The 17,293-nt window shown below is 34.7% G+C and overlaps 4 protein-coding genes across 4 annotated transcripts; 3 read left to right on the top strand and 1 right to left on the bottom strand.

The window, feature by feature from the left end:
- LOC104719169 (50S ribosomal protein L7/L12-like) lies at nt 2,381-3,897 on the top strand. Its single transcript, XM_010437061.1, has 2 exons — nt 2,381-2,475; nt 3,013-3,897. The coding sequence occupies exon 2, from the start codon at nt 3,134-3,136 to the stop codon at nt 3,698-3,700; it is 567 nt and encodes a 188-aa protein (XP_010435363.1). The 5' UTR covers nt 2,381-2,475; nt 3,013-3,133; the 3' UTR covers nt 3,701-3,897.
- LOC104719082 (uncharacterized GPI-anchored protein At3g06035-like) lies at nt 4,253-5,377 on the top strand. The gene is made up of 2 exons (XM_010436962.2): nt 4,253-4,441; nt 4,779-5,377. The coding sequence occupies exons 1-2, from the start codon at nt 4,363-4,365 to the stop codon at nt 5,309-5,311; spliced, it is 612 nt and encodes a 203-aa protein (XP_010435264.1). The 5' UTR covers nt 4,253-4,362; the 3' UTR covers nt 5,312-5,377.
- Nucleotides 5,514-9,876, top strand: LOC104718992 (mitogen-activated protein kinase kinase kinase 3). Its single transcript, XM_010436858.2, has 17 exons — nt 5,514-6,177; nt 6,272-6,313; nt 6,418-6,483; nt 6,573-6,683; nt 6,772-6,852; nt 6,920-6,997; nt 7,090-7,172; nt 7,315-7,399; nt 7,505-7,605; nt 7,742-7,781; nt 7,901-7,960; nt 8,029-8,075; nt 8,167-8,389; nt 8,477-8,704; nt 9,062-9,360; nt 9,457-9,518; nt 9,607-9,876. Exons 1-17 carry the CDS (start codon nt 5,878-5,880, stop codon nt 9,666-9,668), a joined length of 1,968 nt encoding a protein of 655 aa, XP_010435160.1. The 5' UTR covers nt 5,514-5,877; the 3' UTR covers nt 9,669-9,876.
- On the bottom strand, nt 14,684-15,696 carry LOC104718899 (protein FANTASTIC FOUR 4-like). Its single transcript, XM_010436754.1, has one exon. It carries the CDS (start codon nt 15,595-15,597, stop codon nt 14,701-14,703), a length of 897 nt encoding a protein of 298 aa, XP_010435056.1. The 5' UTR covers nt 15,598-15,696; the 3' UTR covers nt 14,684-14,700.

The following is a 17,293-nucleotide window of genomic DNA, read 5'->3' as shown; positions in this document are numbered from 1 at the left end:
CTAGCTGAATGACATAACAAGACAGAAAAACTAAATCCACAAAACCAAAACTTCTAACTGTGTAGGATCCAGACACCAATTAAACTTCACACATTCGCAGTTGGGGTACAACAACCCGATCTGTCTCTTTGGACCCAGTGGCATATTCGTCGGGTTCAATTACCAATTTGCAGAACACTAATTGAGAAGCACACAACAACATTCCAAAAACACTGCTTATCTGTCCCATCAAAGCAAACAAATTGAAACAAAACGTTACAATTCAAAACATTCTACACATGAAAAATCAACCAATTAATATATACATAGTATTCAAGTATTCAAGGAAAAAGTAAAAAAGAATACTTACAAGGACGTGGATATCAAATTTGTAGATCAAAGAATAAGCAGTCCAAATTCCATCTTTGATCAAACTAGCCAAGGACAACCAAACGGGTGCGTATTCGTAGTATCTCTATTGTATCACCCATAAAAATAATTTAATCAAAACCCATAATTAGTTAATAATTTATCCATCAAATGAGAGAGAGAGAGAGAGAGAGAGAGAGAGAGAGCATACCGTCAAAATTATAACATCTATAATTGTGGTGAGCACGTTGCAAAAAACACCAATGAATGTATGTCGAAATGATAAAGTTTCAGCTCCAAAAATAGAATAACAAGAGAAAAATGCCACAATAGGAATCCCAAACAAAACCATAAAAAGAGTGTCCCGCCTCTGTGCATCAACATCCACATCATCAGAGAAAATTATAGGCAATATATATATATATATATACAAAAGATGATGAAAGATTAATTTAAACATTAAAGATGAAACATACTCGTTCTCGTTCATTGCCGCCGCAGTAGATCAAAAAGCTAACCAGGTAGATAACTTCGATTATGGAACCGATGCCATTACTAATGGTGACGAGGATGCCATCCTTGTGGAAAAGAGGGAGACCATACAAAACCCACAAACTATATTTCATCAACAACCCTACATGACGTTCATGAGGTGCATAATCCTCCACTGATTTCGTCTTGTATATCTGTATAAACCTTGGCCTGTGTATATATACAAATGTTTATTACTCTAACTACAATTTAATCTTTATCTAGATATGTGAAAGATAATCTTAATCAGTGGCAAGCTAGAGAAGATATAGAATTCAAAATTACAAAACGTTCCTAATATAAAAAAACATACATACGCAGACGATATTGTACATGTGAAAAGAAAAAGAACAAAAAAAAAGAAAAAAGAAGAAGAAGAACAAAGATAATTACATTCTTGTGAGGGAGACCAAAGAGGAAATAACAGTCCCTGCATTAGGCGAGAGGAAACAAATTTTATCAGTAACATAGCTATGTCGAACTTGTGCTAATTTTTTACATAGCTTTTTTTTGTTTTGTTTCTTAAGGTCTCAACGTCATTAGAATTCATACTGTGTGACAGACAACGGATAAGGAGGGTTATTATTCACTGATGAGAGCACAAGAATTTCCAACCAGGCATCTATGTATATATATATATATGTGTGTACGCATGCAAAAATCATTAATTGCAAAAGAAGAATCTTCATATTAAACGCATAGCTTTTTTCGCTGGAACAATTTGCAACCTCGTTTGGCTTCCGTTCCAGGGAATATATGCATGCAATTGAAAAACATAGTACTATACATACATATATTTATTTATTTTGTTTATCAATAAATATATTTGTTGTAATTAGAGAGAGAGAGAGAAAAGCATATCGTACCAATAATTCCCATGATAATACGAACTACTTTAGCGTTAGCCATTGTGAAATCGATGGAATTGGTGAAGTAGACGAAAACTAGAGCAAAAGAAAGCTTATGGAGAGAGCTAGTGCAAGTTTATTGGTGTATTATTATATATATATATATATGTAAACCACAATTTGGCTCCTGGTAAAAAATAAATTGACTTTTTTTATTTATTTGATAAGATGTGAATAATATTACTTAAAGGAATTGAGGTTATCTAAACCCTTCATTATGAATTTGTACAACCTTTATCGTAGGATTAGATCATTTTTCAAAATTGGTGTTTCCACAAAATATTTCATGATTTAGTTTTTAATCCTCAGAATATATTTTTTTTGGTAGATGATAAGACTGTAATTGGGGCTTAATAATAACTCAAGATATTACAGATAGGTAGATATAAATTCTAGTTGTCAAAAAGAATAATATATATATAAATTCTAATACGCACAAATTAAATATAATGATTTCACTCTTATCTTAAAAAACGATAAAATTAGCAATATTTATTACTTTGGAAAATTTGTTGAGGAGATCCTTATTGGGCTTAACCCATTATGAAGAAGTAATTTAGGGCCCAAGAGGAGTGTTGTTGTTTCACCCTAAACCCTGTCTCTCGTGGTGGTGACTCATCTCCGTCTCTCACTGCACCAAAATCATCAACCCCAGAGCCGGCGAAGCTTGCCGTTCGCGCCGCCGGAGGTAAGCTATTTCCTTCTTTCTTATCTTCTTCTCCGGTTTTAGATATATGATTCATGAGATCCCATTGTTTGATTTCGGAACTTTGATAAACTCGCGAACTTGCNTTTTTTTTTTTTTTTTTTTTTTTTTATCTTCGGGATTTGTTTCTCTGTTCAATGATTTGTTTTTAGGTTGTAAGTAATTATCCTTTAGACTATCGAATCTGATACAAATGTGTAAAATTAAACTAATTTTGGGGCTCGTAGTGCCGCCATTGACTCTGAAATCGATCTTATGAATCTCTAACATCATCCTTTCTAGTTCACCATTTTGCTTCACTGAACTTTGTGAGATAATGCATTTCATCATGCAAAGAAGAACACTTTTGAATCTTAACTGATACGATACAAATTGTGTTCTTGAGATTGTTATGTAGTTAAGTACTAGTTCCATCAGATAGTTGCTGTGGATTGGCCGAAACTAGACAGCTATTTTGATCTCTTTCAATCAATTAGTAGTTCGCAAGCTAAAGTTATTGTATTTTTGTTTGCAACACAGGAGAGTTTTACTGTTGCTGTCTTGTGAAGGTTTTGAGGAGACAAAGTACACTTTGTGTTGGTCACATGAAATGATCTTTGGTTGATAGTTTGTATGATAGCAGAGGAATATATATATAGTCATGAAGCTAATTTCACTTGTCAGAAACGTTCGTTCTCGCCAGTGTCAACCGGGTGTAATCTGGTCTGTGCAAGTGCGTTGCTTGCAGCAAGACTCTGTTTCCAAAGCTAAACCCAAGAAATACAAATACCCATCAGTTTATGATCCTTATGGTCCTAGACCCGAGCCTTCAAACAAAATCGTGGAGTTAGCTGAGCGTATAGCTGCATTATCTCCAGAAGAACGGCAACAAATTGGACCAGCACTCAATGAACACTTGAGGCTTCCAAAACAACAGATGATTTCATCGGAGGGTTTGAGTCTAGGAGCAAATCAAGATGCTGGAGCCGGGAAAGCAGAGGAGAAGAAAGAGAAGACGGCTTTCGACGTGAAGTTGGAGAAGTTTAATGCATCTGATAAGATCAAAGTGATAAAAGAAGTTAGAGCATTCACGAGTTTGGGTCTGAAGGAGGCGAAAGAGCTTGTTGAGAAAGTCCCGTCTGTTCTCAAACAAGGCGTGACAAAGGAAGAAGCTAATGAAATCATTGCCAAGATCAAAGCTGTAGGTGGAGTCGCAGTTATGGAGTGAGTGACAACTTGAGACTTCAATTGCTTCTGTTTGATTTGCTTTTTGGTACTTGTGATCACATCTTGGTACTTACGGTAGATGTTTTGTAATAACAAATCAGTTAGTCATTGAGTTTTCAAAAAACTTCACTCAATTTCAAATTTCAACTTTGTATTTTGCAAGTGACTTTCTATGAGCTGCGGCCAATTTTTTTTACTTTCCTGCAGTAAATTTGATTTCCTCGCAATTTGCTTTTGTGGATGAACTTCTAAAACAAAACTTAGAATTTGGTTTAGTTTTCTAAATTTGATCACATTTTGGTTTATCCAAATTGAAGATCTCTATTCTCTAACATGAAGTAGAAACTTGGTCAATGATAGCCTTTTGCAATGGCCTTGCTCTTATGTGGAAAACAAGGCTACAATGGCTAGTCTGGTGACCCTGGTCCAATCCTTATATCAGAAACGATACCGTATAGGATGAGAGGGGGACCAAGGGAATTAGTTAATAATGCCTTTAATGGTCGGTACAGCGTCAAAATCTAGCTGACAAGAAAAGCAGAACAGAATCAAACAACTCTTATTTAAGAGTAAAAGCTAAGTAACCATTTCTCTCACTCTTCTTTATCAATAATAAATATAAGTAGGCCAATATCACTAGAGAAACTCTAGAAACCTCTTTCAATGGCGATTCACAAGCTTCCACTTCTTCTCTTTCTATCCATCATCCTCTTCCTCAATCGCCCTGTTCTTGGCGACACCGGTAACTTCTTCTCTTTCTTTCTCTGTTCCATTATTTGAAGTAAATCTATGTTCTTGAAACTTTTTTCTCTCTCTCTTGCTATTCTCTGATTGGTGTTTTGTTTAGGTTCTTTAGATCTGGTCTGAAAATCTCTTAGTATCTGTTCATTTCACTTCATTTAGAAGGTTTTGCATAGATCTCAAACATGAAAAAGTTAATACTTGTTAATAAAGGGTAATACTTTTCTCTCAAGTGTATTGATCTGCTTTCCAAAGAACAAGAATTTTACTTAAGATTGTGAATATGTTCCTGCAAATTATATAGACTTAAACCAGAGTCTTTTTATGGGATTGCGCAGATGAAGAGGACATACTTCTCACAGGCATCAACAGCTACAGAACAACACAGAATCTAACAGTCTTCAGCAAGAACGAAAACGCAGAGTGTCTAGCCGACGAAATCGCAGACCAATTCAAGAACAAACCTTGCACCAACGACACTGGCTCATTCACAGTACCAGGCACCGAGCCACAGTTCGCAAACTACCCTAAGATGCTATCCAAATGCCACTTAAACGTCACTGACACAAGAGACGGCATGGTGATGCCCGCATGTGTTCCTCGCTTAGAATCAAGCCTCGTCCTCACAAACTTCACAAAGACGCAATACTCGTTGGGTTTGAACGATTCCAAGTATACAGGGATTGGTATTGGTAAAGAAGATAATTGGATCGTTGTGGTTCTCACAACCAACACACCTGAAGGAAGCTATTCTACAGATACAGATACAAAACATGATGATGATGATGATTCAAATGGCTTCACTGTTAGCGTTAGTCTCGTTAATTATTTGCTAGTCTTCATGTTTTCCTTTTGTTTCTTCCTCTATTGAGATATGTCTCAAAACACTTTTCCTTAAAAGACTAATCTCAAGAATAAATTCTCTTATTACGTCTGATCTTTCACTTCAGGTTTTAACAAAAATTTAATAACTCTATAGTAACAAGAAAACTACAAATTTTTATTGGTTGCATTGGGGAACAGATATTTTAAACTTTTTTTTTTTTTTTGTTGGAATAGATATTTTTAACTGAAGGCATGTGATGTGATGATATTATATTGTCGGTAGAGGAAGACAACGACCGACAACATAATATGGAAATTTTTGACACGTGCGTAACTTTACGCTAAGGGCCCAATAAGAAGGCCCATTAAAGAATGGGGTTATTTTTTTGTGAGGGTTTCAATGGGAAAAACGCCAGAAACAAACAGTCTCTCTCTCTCTCTCAGACTCAGAGAGCCTTTAATTTTGAAAAACAGATCGAGTTTTCTCTTTCCCTCCTCTCCTCCTCGAACTTTCCCTTTACACACATCACGAAGAAGAAGAGGAAGAAGCAATGACTAATCTTCACTGATCTCTCTACTGCGTATTCACCGTCGGGTCACTAGGAAAAAAAAATGCAGGATATTCTCGGATCGGTTCGGCGATCCTTGGTTTTCCGGTCTTCTTTAGCCGGAGACGATGGTAGCGGCGGCGGAGGTCTTAGTGGATTCGTCGGGAAGATTAACTCCAGTATCCGTAGCTCTCGTATTGGTCTCTTCGCGAAGCCGCCTCCTGGACTTCCTGCTCCTAGAAAGGAAGAAGAACCGCCGTCGTCGATTCGGTGGAGGAAAGGGGAATTAATTGGTTGCGGTGCTTTTGGGAGGGTTTACATGGGAATGAACCTCGATTCCGGCGAGCTTCTTGCAGTTAAACAAGTGGGTTTTTCAATTTCTTTGTTCTAATTACCTTCAATTGCTTTTTAATTTTATGATCTGTTCTGCTGATTCGCGATTTTTTTTTGGAATATAGGTTTTAATCGCTCCTAGCAGTGCTTCAAAGGAGAAGACTCAGGTGAGAGTTACGGCGAAATTTCCCATTTTTTTTTTGTTTCATAAACTCTGTTCTCAATTTGGTAAAGTGGTTGAGGAACTATTATTTTTTGGGGTCTTTCATAGGATCACATCCGAGAGCTTGAGGAAGAAGTACAACTTCTTAAGAACCTTTCACATCCAAACATTGTTGTGAGTAGGCGAATCCATTTAGTTCTTTTTATTTACAGTTGATTGTCTTGCATTCTTCTCACTATTTATCTTGTTGTTTTTGTTTCCAGAGATACTTGGGTACTGTAAGAGAGAGTGATTCCTTGAATATTTTGATGGAATTTGTTCCTGGTGGATCAATCTCTCCTTTGTTGGAAAAGTTTGGATCTTTTCCTGAGCCTGTAAGTTTCTGACTACACCTGTTGCTAAGTTCTTGTGTTTGAGCATCACAGGTGATGAATGTTGTGTTTGTTGAACCTTTCTGAACAGGTAATTATTATGTACACTAAGCAAATTTTGCTTGGTCTGGAGTATCTTCACAAGAATGGGATCATGCATAGAGATATTAAGGTACTTTTTCCAACATGTGAATGTGTCTGTGGTTGATTCCTCTCTAATTTTTGCCACATTCTCCTAGGGGGCAAATATTTTGGTCGATAACAAAGGGTGCATCAGACTCGCAGATTTTGGTGCTTCCAAGAAAGTTGTAGAGCTAGTATGATTGCGCTTCTCTTTCTCTTCAGTCATATTTCAATATGTTGCCTCTTCTCTTCTTCACTCTCAAACTTGTCATTGTTATGCTTCTAGGCTACAGTCAATGGTGCCAAATCAATGAAGGGGACGCCCTATTGGATGGCTCCTGAGGTCATTCTTCAGACTGGTCATAGCTTGTAAGTATTTCTAGAATACCCTACTAGTTATCATCTTCTCCTCATCTCCTACTTTCTTTTATCTTATAGCTTTTTTGAAGATGATCGATTATACATGTTCTGGGTTGTGGGAATGGGTTCTCATCTATAATTCCCTGTGTAGCTCTGCTGATATATGGAGTGTTGGGTGCACTGTGATTGAGATGGCTACGGGGAAGCCTCCCTGGAGTGAGCAGTATCAGCAGCAGGTAAACAGATTCACTGGGTGAAGGACACTTTCCAATATTGTTGATGCATATGAAACTGCCTTTTACTTTAGAAACCTAAGAAGAACTAGAAATTTTTTCATCCAGTTTGCCGCTGTCCTTCATATTGGTAGAACAAAAGCTCATCCTCCAATTCCAGAAGACCTCTCACCAGAGGCTAAAGACTTTCTATTGAAATGCTTGCACAAGTAAGTACACATCTTACTTCCTCTATTGTCTTTTATATAGAGATAGCTCCTGTACAGACCGATGTCCACCTTTCTTTCTATTTCAAGAGAGCATCTATATCTGTTTTCTTATTGATAAGATAAATTATATTTGCAGAGAACCAAGCTTGAGACTCTCTGCATCCGAATTGCTTCAGGTATTGTAAATCTTATATCTTCCTTTATTTCTCACAATTGTGAAAGGGTCCTTACTCTCAAGGCACAATACTACTTATTATTGTTGCTTATAGTGCTAACAGCTGCTTAACATTTGCAGCACCCGTTTGTCACTGGAGAGCGCCAGGAATCTTATCCAGCTTACAGTAATTCTCTAACGGTTAGTACATTATGCAGTAAACTTTGTTCTTGTTCTTCAACCTTCTGACCCCCTCCCCTATATATCAGGAATGTGGAAACCCAATAGCCACTCAAGGAATGAATGTTAGGAGTTCGTAAGTTTTCCTTTGCAGCTCTAGTTTCTATATTGTTATGATCCATGATTTTGATCTCTTGATTCTTATTTTACTTCCTCTATTGTTACAGAATAAACTCGTTGATCCGGAGGTCAACCTGTTCAGGCTTAAAGGATGTCTGTGAACTAGGAAGCTTGAGGAGTTCCAATATATACACACAGAAGTCAAATAACTCAAGATATTGTTTGGGAGATGGAGACTCTGATGACCTTTGTCAGACCGACATGGATGATCTCTGCAACATTGAATCAGTCAGAACTAATGTTTTTTCACAGTCCACTGATTTAAACAAGGTAATATATCTATTCTTCTGATTTTCAAACATATCTGTTGATTGCAGTTATACTGACAGTGGGAAGGAACTTTTTTATTTTCAACAGAGTTTTAATCCCATGAGTGATTCGACGGATAACTGGTCTTGCAAGTTTGATGAAAGCCCAGAAGTGATGAGAAGCAAATCTAACATGCTTTCTTACCAAGCTGCTGAACTCAAATCTGGGGTTCCATGTGATGAGGAAACCAGCTTAACATTTGCTGGTGGCTCTTCCGTTGCAGAGGAAGATTATAAAGCCACAGAGTTGAAAATAAAATCATTTTTGGATGAGAAGGTAAGGCCTCTTTGTAGTTAATACTTTATACTGTGCATGATTCATGTTTTATAAGAGTCATTTGCTAAACTTAGACTTAAAAGACCTGCAACAGGAAATTTTGAAATTTTTTAAGCTACTAAACTTTGTTAATGTTGAACATATGCACATAGCGACATTGGACTCTGGTTTTCATGCTTGGTGTGGTATATGCTTTCCCTTTTTAATTCTTTAATACTCATAATCATCTCCTTTGCAACTCTGGCTCTTCTTTGCTTAGTCTACCTGGAATTTTTAGATGCATCTCTGCTAACGAAATGAGATTTTGTGATGATATCTGAATATTCGTCACTTGTTTTTTTTGTCTGTTGTGTCAAGGCTCACGATTTGAAAAAGTTGCAGACCCCTCTGCTCGAAGAATTCCACAATGCTATGAATCCAGGAATACCCCAAGGTGCACGTGGAGACATAAATAGCTTCAAGTTACCAAACCTACCAACTATAAGCAAGTCACCTAAACGACTTCCGAGTAGACGACTCTCAGCAATCAGTGATGCTATGCTAAGCCCGCTCAAAAGCTCCAAACGTACACTGAACACAAGCAGAGTTATGCAACCAGGAACAGAACCAAGCCAAGTCAGCGAGTCGACCAAGAAGGGAGTAACTAGTAGCCGTTGGTGAGTTAGCTCGTGCTGAAGTTACTAAATGTTTGAAAGCCTGAATTTGGGCTGTTTTGTTGGTGCTGATGTTTCCTTCTTTGAATTCATCCTCAGTTTTTCAGAGATACGGCGGAAGTGGGAAGAAGAACTCTATGAAGAGCTTGAGAGGCATCGAGGCAAGTGTTTTTTCTTTAATCCTAGAAACATTTGAAGCAGATGTCTTGGATTTGAAACATTGTTTACTTATTGTAAAACGCTGTGCAGAGAATATGCGACATACTGGTGGAGGAGGGAAGACTCCATTATCATCAGCCCACAAAGGATAGTGAACTGCTAAGAGAAGAACTGTATGTTTTCTTTCTTACGTTATCCCAAAAGATTGTTCTTGCTTTTTTTTTTTTCTTTTTTTTTTTTGTTGGTGGGGTAATTTTCATCACTAGTATTTGATATGTGTAGATAGTTCGTAAACGGCTCATAGTACTATTATTCGTGTTATATTATACATATCTTAAATCTGACTTGAAGTACTATCAACCCTCTAGAATTGTGTCGTTGTTCGATTATTCAATGGTTATTTTGTTTTAAGTAAAAAAACTAGTATAGTTACTTACCCAATGACATTTTAGTGATTTTATGACATTAGACATGCATATCACTGACCGAAGTGAATAGTTAGGTTCAAGAATAATAAATTGATATCCGTGATTCAGTTTGCTATCTATAATGTGCTATTTTAAGTTGATGTCGTTTGTTCTGTAAATTACTTGAAAAAAAAATAGATTTGTTTAGTCATGATCAAATTTGAAAACAAATCACTTTTAAAAAAAATTGTGTTGAAATTTGAACAAGCAATTTCCAAGAACGCAGCATGAAACTTTGGACCCAGGAATAAGAGGAAGGAAATGTGTCGGGAGACTATATAGAAGAAGTGAAACACTCACTTTTGAGAGAAAAAATAATTTTCTAAGTTGCATTGTTACAGATTTTTAAAAGATTACACAAACAAATTATAATCGTCTCTCCTCCGACGTAACGTGTCCATTGTTTGCCTCTCTTCTCCTTTACATGATCAATCAGTCAATCACTCACCAAAAAAAAAAAAAAAGATAAAAGAAGAAAATAAACCAAAGTGTTTGTTGATTCAAAATTTTGGTTGAATAATATTATAGTGTTTGGTTGGACCGTTGGAGGATGAGCAAAACTGAAAGAAAGAAAAAAAGAAGAGAAACATGAAGATCTTCTTGATTGCTCTTTCATATCTATTAATAATCAAACTTAAGATTTTGTGCTTTCCGCTTTTTTCAGTGTTTGGACCGTTTTTGATTGAAGTCTTGATTGTACCATATATATGTATAGTAGATACACATACACTTATAAATACCCAAAATAAAAAAGAATCGAGAAGGACATGTGAATTTTTCGGTTTTGTGTACGTTCTCGACAAGTCCATATCTAATGATACGAGAGATATAGAGAGCGAGAGAATCCCTTTTCCGTCACTTTTTTTTTTATTATCTTTTCTGTTGATTTATATTACACAATCTTCTCTGTAATAAGTAGGACACAAAGTTCAAATAGTTTTTCCAATCAAATGAACAAATCCAAATATAAGTAGACATAATTAAGGTTCATATTACGACAGAGATGAAAGGTTAAAAAGAAGAGGAATTGGCTAAAACTATACAGTAGTTTCGTATTTATGCTAACAGTGCTATTAGTTCTAATAATTAAATTTCATGAAAGAAATGTTATACAAAAACTGTATTAGTTTCTCTCATAAAATAAAAGTTACAATATACATTTATTTGTATATTAGTGAGAAATGTAAAGCTAGATTTCATAGACTAACATAAATATATTAATTTATGCAAATATATCATATTAGAAAATAAATAAAAATTAATGCAAATATATATGAAGTATTTATTCATAGAAGCTACCAAATGCTATTAATTCACGTGGACATAGTCTCACATAACATAACTCAAAACTTTGAAACTTTGAAATCTGATTGGGTCCTACGGATTTTGCAATGCATTATCCAAAATCATTTCACTAAATTATAAAGCACAAAAAAAAAGGCACTAGTGTATGCGTTGTGATGGATGCTTTTTTTTTGGTTTCATTTAAAAAGAAAAAAAAAAACACTTTTGATATTCGTGTCAAAAAATTATAATCTCCTGACTTCTTGTGGGAGGGACCTCTTTCGTTTAATTTGTATGTTCCTTCCTCCTAATCATTATAAGTTTATAACTATATATATGTATAAAATGAAGATGAACGTCATTAAACCATGCACACGTTTCTAATTTATATACCCAACAATTAAGTTAGGACAAGAGTCGACCAATAGAGTTGCTACGATTTGCTTGTGTCGCCATGTTGCACTACGACGCGGGCCCGGAACCAACGGAAAATATATATATACAAATGAAATGATGAAAATATCTTCAAATATGACGCGATGAGAAACTTTCAGTCTAAAATAATTTATGAAAATGTGATGATATGAGCTGTTGATAAAAAAAAAAAAAAGTGATATATATGAGCTAATTCTAGTTAATTTTAATTTTCTTGGACACCAAACTTTCATTTCTCCGAGCTAGCAATATAAAAAATGTATAAATATACTCCAAATTTGATTAGAGATATTATAAAATCTATTTCGGATTTGTGTTGGAATGTTTATGTCAATGAAGAGACTGCCATATTCTGCTTATGCGATCAAACGAGTGGTAGTATTTTGACTTTGCAATCCATAATCGAAATATAAATGCAGATCTTATACGTCCAGGTTTTTGCGATTACAATAACATTTTAGTGGATTTACAAAGGACAAATAAATAATATTTTGAACTAATATAAGTCATGTTTTGAACCAAAATATATATAGTCTTGGCTTCAGAAATGTGCAGATCTTAATTTTGTCCGGACTAATTAACTAGTCCTCCGAACCTTTAAACAATTAGAATGTGAATGAATAGAATATTGGTTGTTTAGTTGTTAGTTGTTAGTTGTTACTACTTTGTGAAAATTATATATTCCATGATGTTTCCCTTATTAAAGCCATGAACTATAATTCATTTGGAAAAAAAAAAAATTAATTTGTATAATAGTTTTATTAACCGGTCAAAGAGAGCGACAACTTAATTAAAGAATCAAAAGGCATCCCACCATTGCTTAAAGAAGACTCCATTAAAATTACATATTTATTTCGTTGTTTTTATCTGAAAGGAAACAATATTAGAAGGGCAAATAGGTTACACACCAATCCTTTTGCACTTCTTAGCCACCAAGAAAACAACCACTTCTACTTTTCGTGATTAATTCGTTTAATTTCTTCTCTATATTTACATATTGTTGCATTGCATCATCTCGCTTTATATGTATTTTTTAAATATATTAAGGTCTGACCTAATTTCTGAAACGTACCAAATAAAGGATTGCGTCATGAATCATATAAGGCCAAGTTGATTAGGGCAAATGGATTAGATCGTTTTAAAAGGGTGGGAACTGGACATGGCATGAAACTTTATTTGTGGCTTTTCTGTTTATATATCCTAACGTGGGTGTAAAATTTGGAGTAGCTTATTTATATGAGAGACACACAATATGTATAGCTAACTTTCAAAACAAAGTGAACACGGCCGGTTTTGTTTGGTTTTAATTCCAGTATATATTTATATACACAGCATTATTATCATTATTATATATATATATAGCATTATTAAACAATTTGTAAATTGTTTTTGAGAAAAATCGACGGCTTGTAATAGATAAATGTTTTTCTTGTATGCAAGTCTAAACATTAAAAAAAAAAAAACGCAAATGGATAGACGCAGATCCCATGCAAACTACTTTGCAGAAAAAGAAAACGTGAAAAGGATCGCACGTATACATCAAATTTCAAACCCCACTCAAATTAAATTAAAAACTAATGATATTGGTTTCTGCCGGGTTAAAGCCTATAAATTAGATTACACAAACTTAAAATGTATAAAAAACGAGTAGTCATCAAAAAGAAACATACATATCAAAGATTTAGGGGTTTTCAAAGTGGACCTTAATGTTTGCAAAACATAGAAAACAATTAAGGCAAACGATGCAGGTTTTTCTTTACCAAAAAAAAAGGATGCAGGTTTTTTATGGTAAGTAAAACCATGCAATTTGGCATTTACAACCATGTAGTATGTACTTAGGTAATAAATCAAGTTAATCTTTTCATTACCTGCTGGATGCATGTGCTAATCTAATAAAAGATGAATAAGAAAGCATAGTATATATTTTTAGACCGGGTCTAACATTATTCTTTCCTAAATAAAGTTGGAAAAAAGTGGTCGTGGATTTTATTTTATTTTAAAAAGAAGCAATAATCTTTATGGAAAAGATGTGGTTCTACATATTTTTACATTACGTATGAGGTACAAATTAATAACTAAAATTTTGGCAAAATTAACGAGTTTGAAAAACCAAAAGCTTCCTTTTTTTCTTTCTTGTGGGGCTAAGAGAAAGAGGCGGAGACTCGGAGAGCTTTTTAGCATATATATGACGTCGTCATTGTACGGACACAATTTAGTCACTTCTCTCCTTTGTTTTTTTTTTGGGCATCATAGATAATCCCTTGTCTATTTCATATTCTTCTATATTCGTATCATATATATATAATTACATCATATTGTATAAGTTTGATTACCTAAGAACGCCAAACTTTCACAATCTCGTTAGATATATGACAAACCGTGATGAAAATGAAGGCTTCAGATTCTAGAAAAAATGTGGTAAGAAATAAGAAAATAAAAAAACATATTAATGAAGTGGATCGGTATCTTTTCTAACGTCCAATAAGATACACTTTCTAAGTCTTAGAGATATGATTCATAATTGAATTTGAAAAGAAAAAAACGTGGAAACAAATAACAAGAGAAGACAGAGGGGAAGTGATATGTGTTCCCATGATGAAGGCATCTTCGTGGTACAATCGTCCCTTACCCAAATCTCAGTCTGCCACTTCATTCGGACAAATCGTGCAATCTCTCACACCTAACCAAATTTAACTAACTGTTTAACTCTTCTCTAATTTTCCTTTACCTAAATTCAGTTTAATTGACATAAAAGTAAAACAATATAACTTAACTAGCTTAAGTCATATTTAGATAACGACTAATTGAATACTATAACATCAGAATTTTTAACTGGTAAGCCCAAACTCAAATATTTATGTACGTAGCAAATTAACATAGCGAGTGAATAATTAAAAAAATAAACATTGTTATTAATAGATAACAAAATGCGGGAGAAAAAGGGTGAGAAACTGTGATTACAGAGAAACCAGAAAAAAAAAAAGGAAAGATTCTTTTCTTAGGAAGTGGCAACACAGAAAGATTCCCAATTTAGAAATCCTCTGTTTTCTCGATCTCCTTCAATACATCTTCTTGATCTTTGAACTTTCTCAACACTCTTTACTTCAATCTCTTCTTCATCGTCTTCTTCAACTTCTTCTTCTTCCTCGTATTCTGGAATCTCTTCTTCATTATTTGTCATGGTCTCGGTTGTTTCTTCTTCTTCTTCTTCTTTCGTCTCTGTCTCTATTTGGTCATCAGAATCAATCAATATTGCAAGTCTTACACAGCCATTGCTTCGGTCCTGAATGCACCTATTACGCGGAAGAGGTTTCGCGGCCGTCATTACCAATCTTCCATTTTCACGGTGGGACTTGACTTCAATGCAATCAAAACCGCTCATACTTGTCAAAGGTGGTGGAAGTGAAGCCATCATACTTCTCCTCTTATCTTGTCGTGATGATCTTGATGTCGCCGAAGTAGTTTTAGTTTCCATTGTTTGTAATTCGGATGAAACCGAGAACAAATATTCATCCTCATGAATGATATCGGAGCCCGTCTCGCTCCCAAGGCTCTCAGTGCACAACGCTAAGCTCTCATCGCTGAGAGTTCTACGCGAAGATGGAGATTGAAATACTGATAATGTCTTCTTCTCTTCATCATCAGAGCTCGAGTTTGAAAGGGACTCGAGGAAGCTCCAACTTGCCGAGTTAGATTCCGGCTTGGGACTTGATGAGGACAAGGAGGCTGCATTAGTGGTAGTAGTGTTGTCTTGTGGAGTAACGGAAGAATCTTGAAAATGGGATTTGAGAGGTGTGGATAAGTGAAGATTATTAGGAGAAGAGAGTCTGAGTCTTAGAGCCCTCGGCTCAAAGTGCTGAGACTCAAAGTAAGATTGATATACAACAGTTGCCATGTGGTTTAAATTAAGATGAAAATTTCTTGTAAGAGATTTTGTTGTTGAGTGGAAACAAGGAAGCAGAGAGAGACAAGTAGGAGAGAAGATGAGAGAGGCTTTGGAAGTGAATTTGAGGGATAAGGAGAGGGAGAGGGTGTCAATTTGTAGTGCCAAAAAGTTACCTTTTTTACAAAAATAATTAAAGAGAAAAAATGAGAAAGAATTGTTTAGTATAGTGTATAGAGAGAGAGAGATGGTGGATAAAGAGCTTTTTTCCACACTACAACTTGAATAAAATGAAAATTATTTATGTATGCCACATAATGTATATGGGAATAAATATATATATTTATTAAAAGGTGAAGGAATAGAATAGGGTCACTGTACAGTTCCATAGTGTAAATATGCATTTACAAATATCGTATTTTCTTTTCTTCTTTCTTTGTAGTAAAAAGTGACAAGCAACTAATGTAGTATTGAAAGAGAGCTTGGGCAATCATAGTTTTGCACTTAAATAGCAAAAAGAAAGAAAAAAGAAAGAAAAAAAAAGATGTGATCGAGTCAGAGTCGAGGAAAGGTCGAGCCTCGTGCATGTGATGTGGCCAGAAAGAACCCACAAAAAGAAGGAAGGGAAAGTCCTATGAATGCAGTAAAATCATATCATCTTCTTGTTTGAGAGCACATGTATTTTTGGACCCAAATAAACAATATTTAATCTTGGTCATGTCAAATTGAAAATCCGAATAAAAATTAACCAAAAACTACATAAATTTTAAATTGTTCAGAATATAGATTTATATACAAAGACACAAAAATCAAACAATTTTATTTATAATGTAACTCATTTTAAATTAATGTATATATATAAAAATATTAATGTTAATAACAAAAATTGATTAACTATAGCTAAAACCTTATTTAATCGAATTAGACTAAATTTTGTTTCATTTATGTTGCTTTATGTCATAAACTATAACCGAATGAACCCTAGGTTAAAGTCTTAAAGATACGTCGGAAGTTATGTTAAAAACAAAATGTTGAGTGGAGTAGGGTGTTTTTGATCTTTGTTAGCTAGTATATGAGTAAGTAATTTATAAGCTTTTGTTATATTCCTTTTTGTCTATTTTCACCAAAATTTAAAAGAACCCGACAATGAACTGATGAACAACACATCTCGTTTCACCATGATTGATAACGAGAATGACTCTTTATTAAACAAAAAGATTCGTGTGCCGGCTGATTCTTAAACCCAATTTACCAACATGATAACAACAGCCCAACAATTTTGAAATCTCTTCCATTAACCCCAAAAGCATAAGATTATGGGCATCAATCTAGGCGTTAACATCTAGATAGGAATGTTTCGTGAACTGAAAATATGCATGCATCATCCACGGAAATAAAAGTACTATTAAAAAAAAAACAAAGTGTGTCAAAAACACGCTTACCCAACAACACTGTATTTGAATGCAAAGAACAAACCCCATTTTCCGCCCACTTGTTATGACCTAAAATGATATAAAATGTCCCGAAAATTGCATTACTATATTAGAAAGAAATAAAGGAATCAAAAACATAAGTGGATTACTTAACGGGTTAAGAGGAAGATTGTTTCAGCTTCACTAGATCTATATTTTTGTACTACAACGCTAATTTCATGTTCTCTGCACTACAACAAATATCTACATTGATAGCACTAGAGAAACGCTATAAT

This window comes from Camelina sativa, chromosome 1 (genome assembly GCF_000633955.1).
Source record: "Camelina sativa cultivar DH55 chromosome 1, Cs, whole genome shotgun sequence".
Classification (NCBI taxonomy): domain Eukaryota; kingdom Viridiplantae; phylum Streptophyta; class Magnoliopsida; order Brassicales; family Brassicaceae; genus Camelina; species Camelina sativa.
Note: the sequence above shows the minus strand (reverse complement) of the source record. Positions and strands in the feature narration are given on the sequence as shown.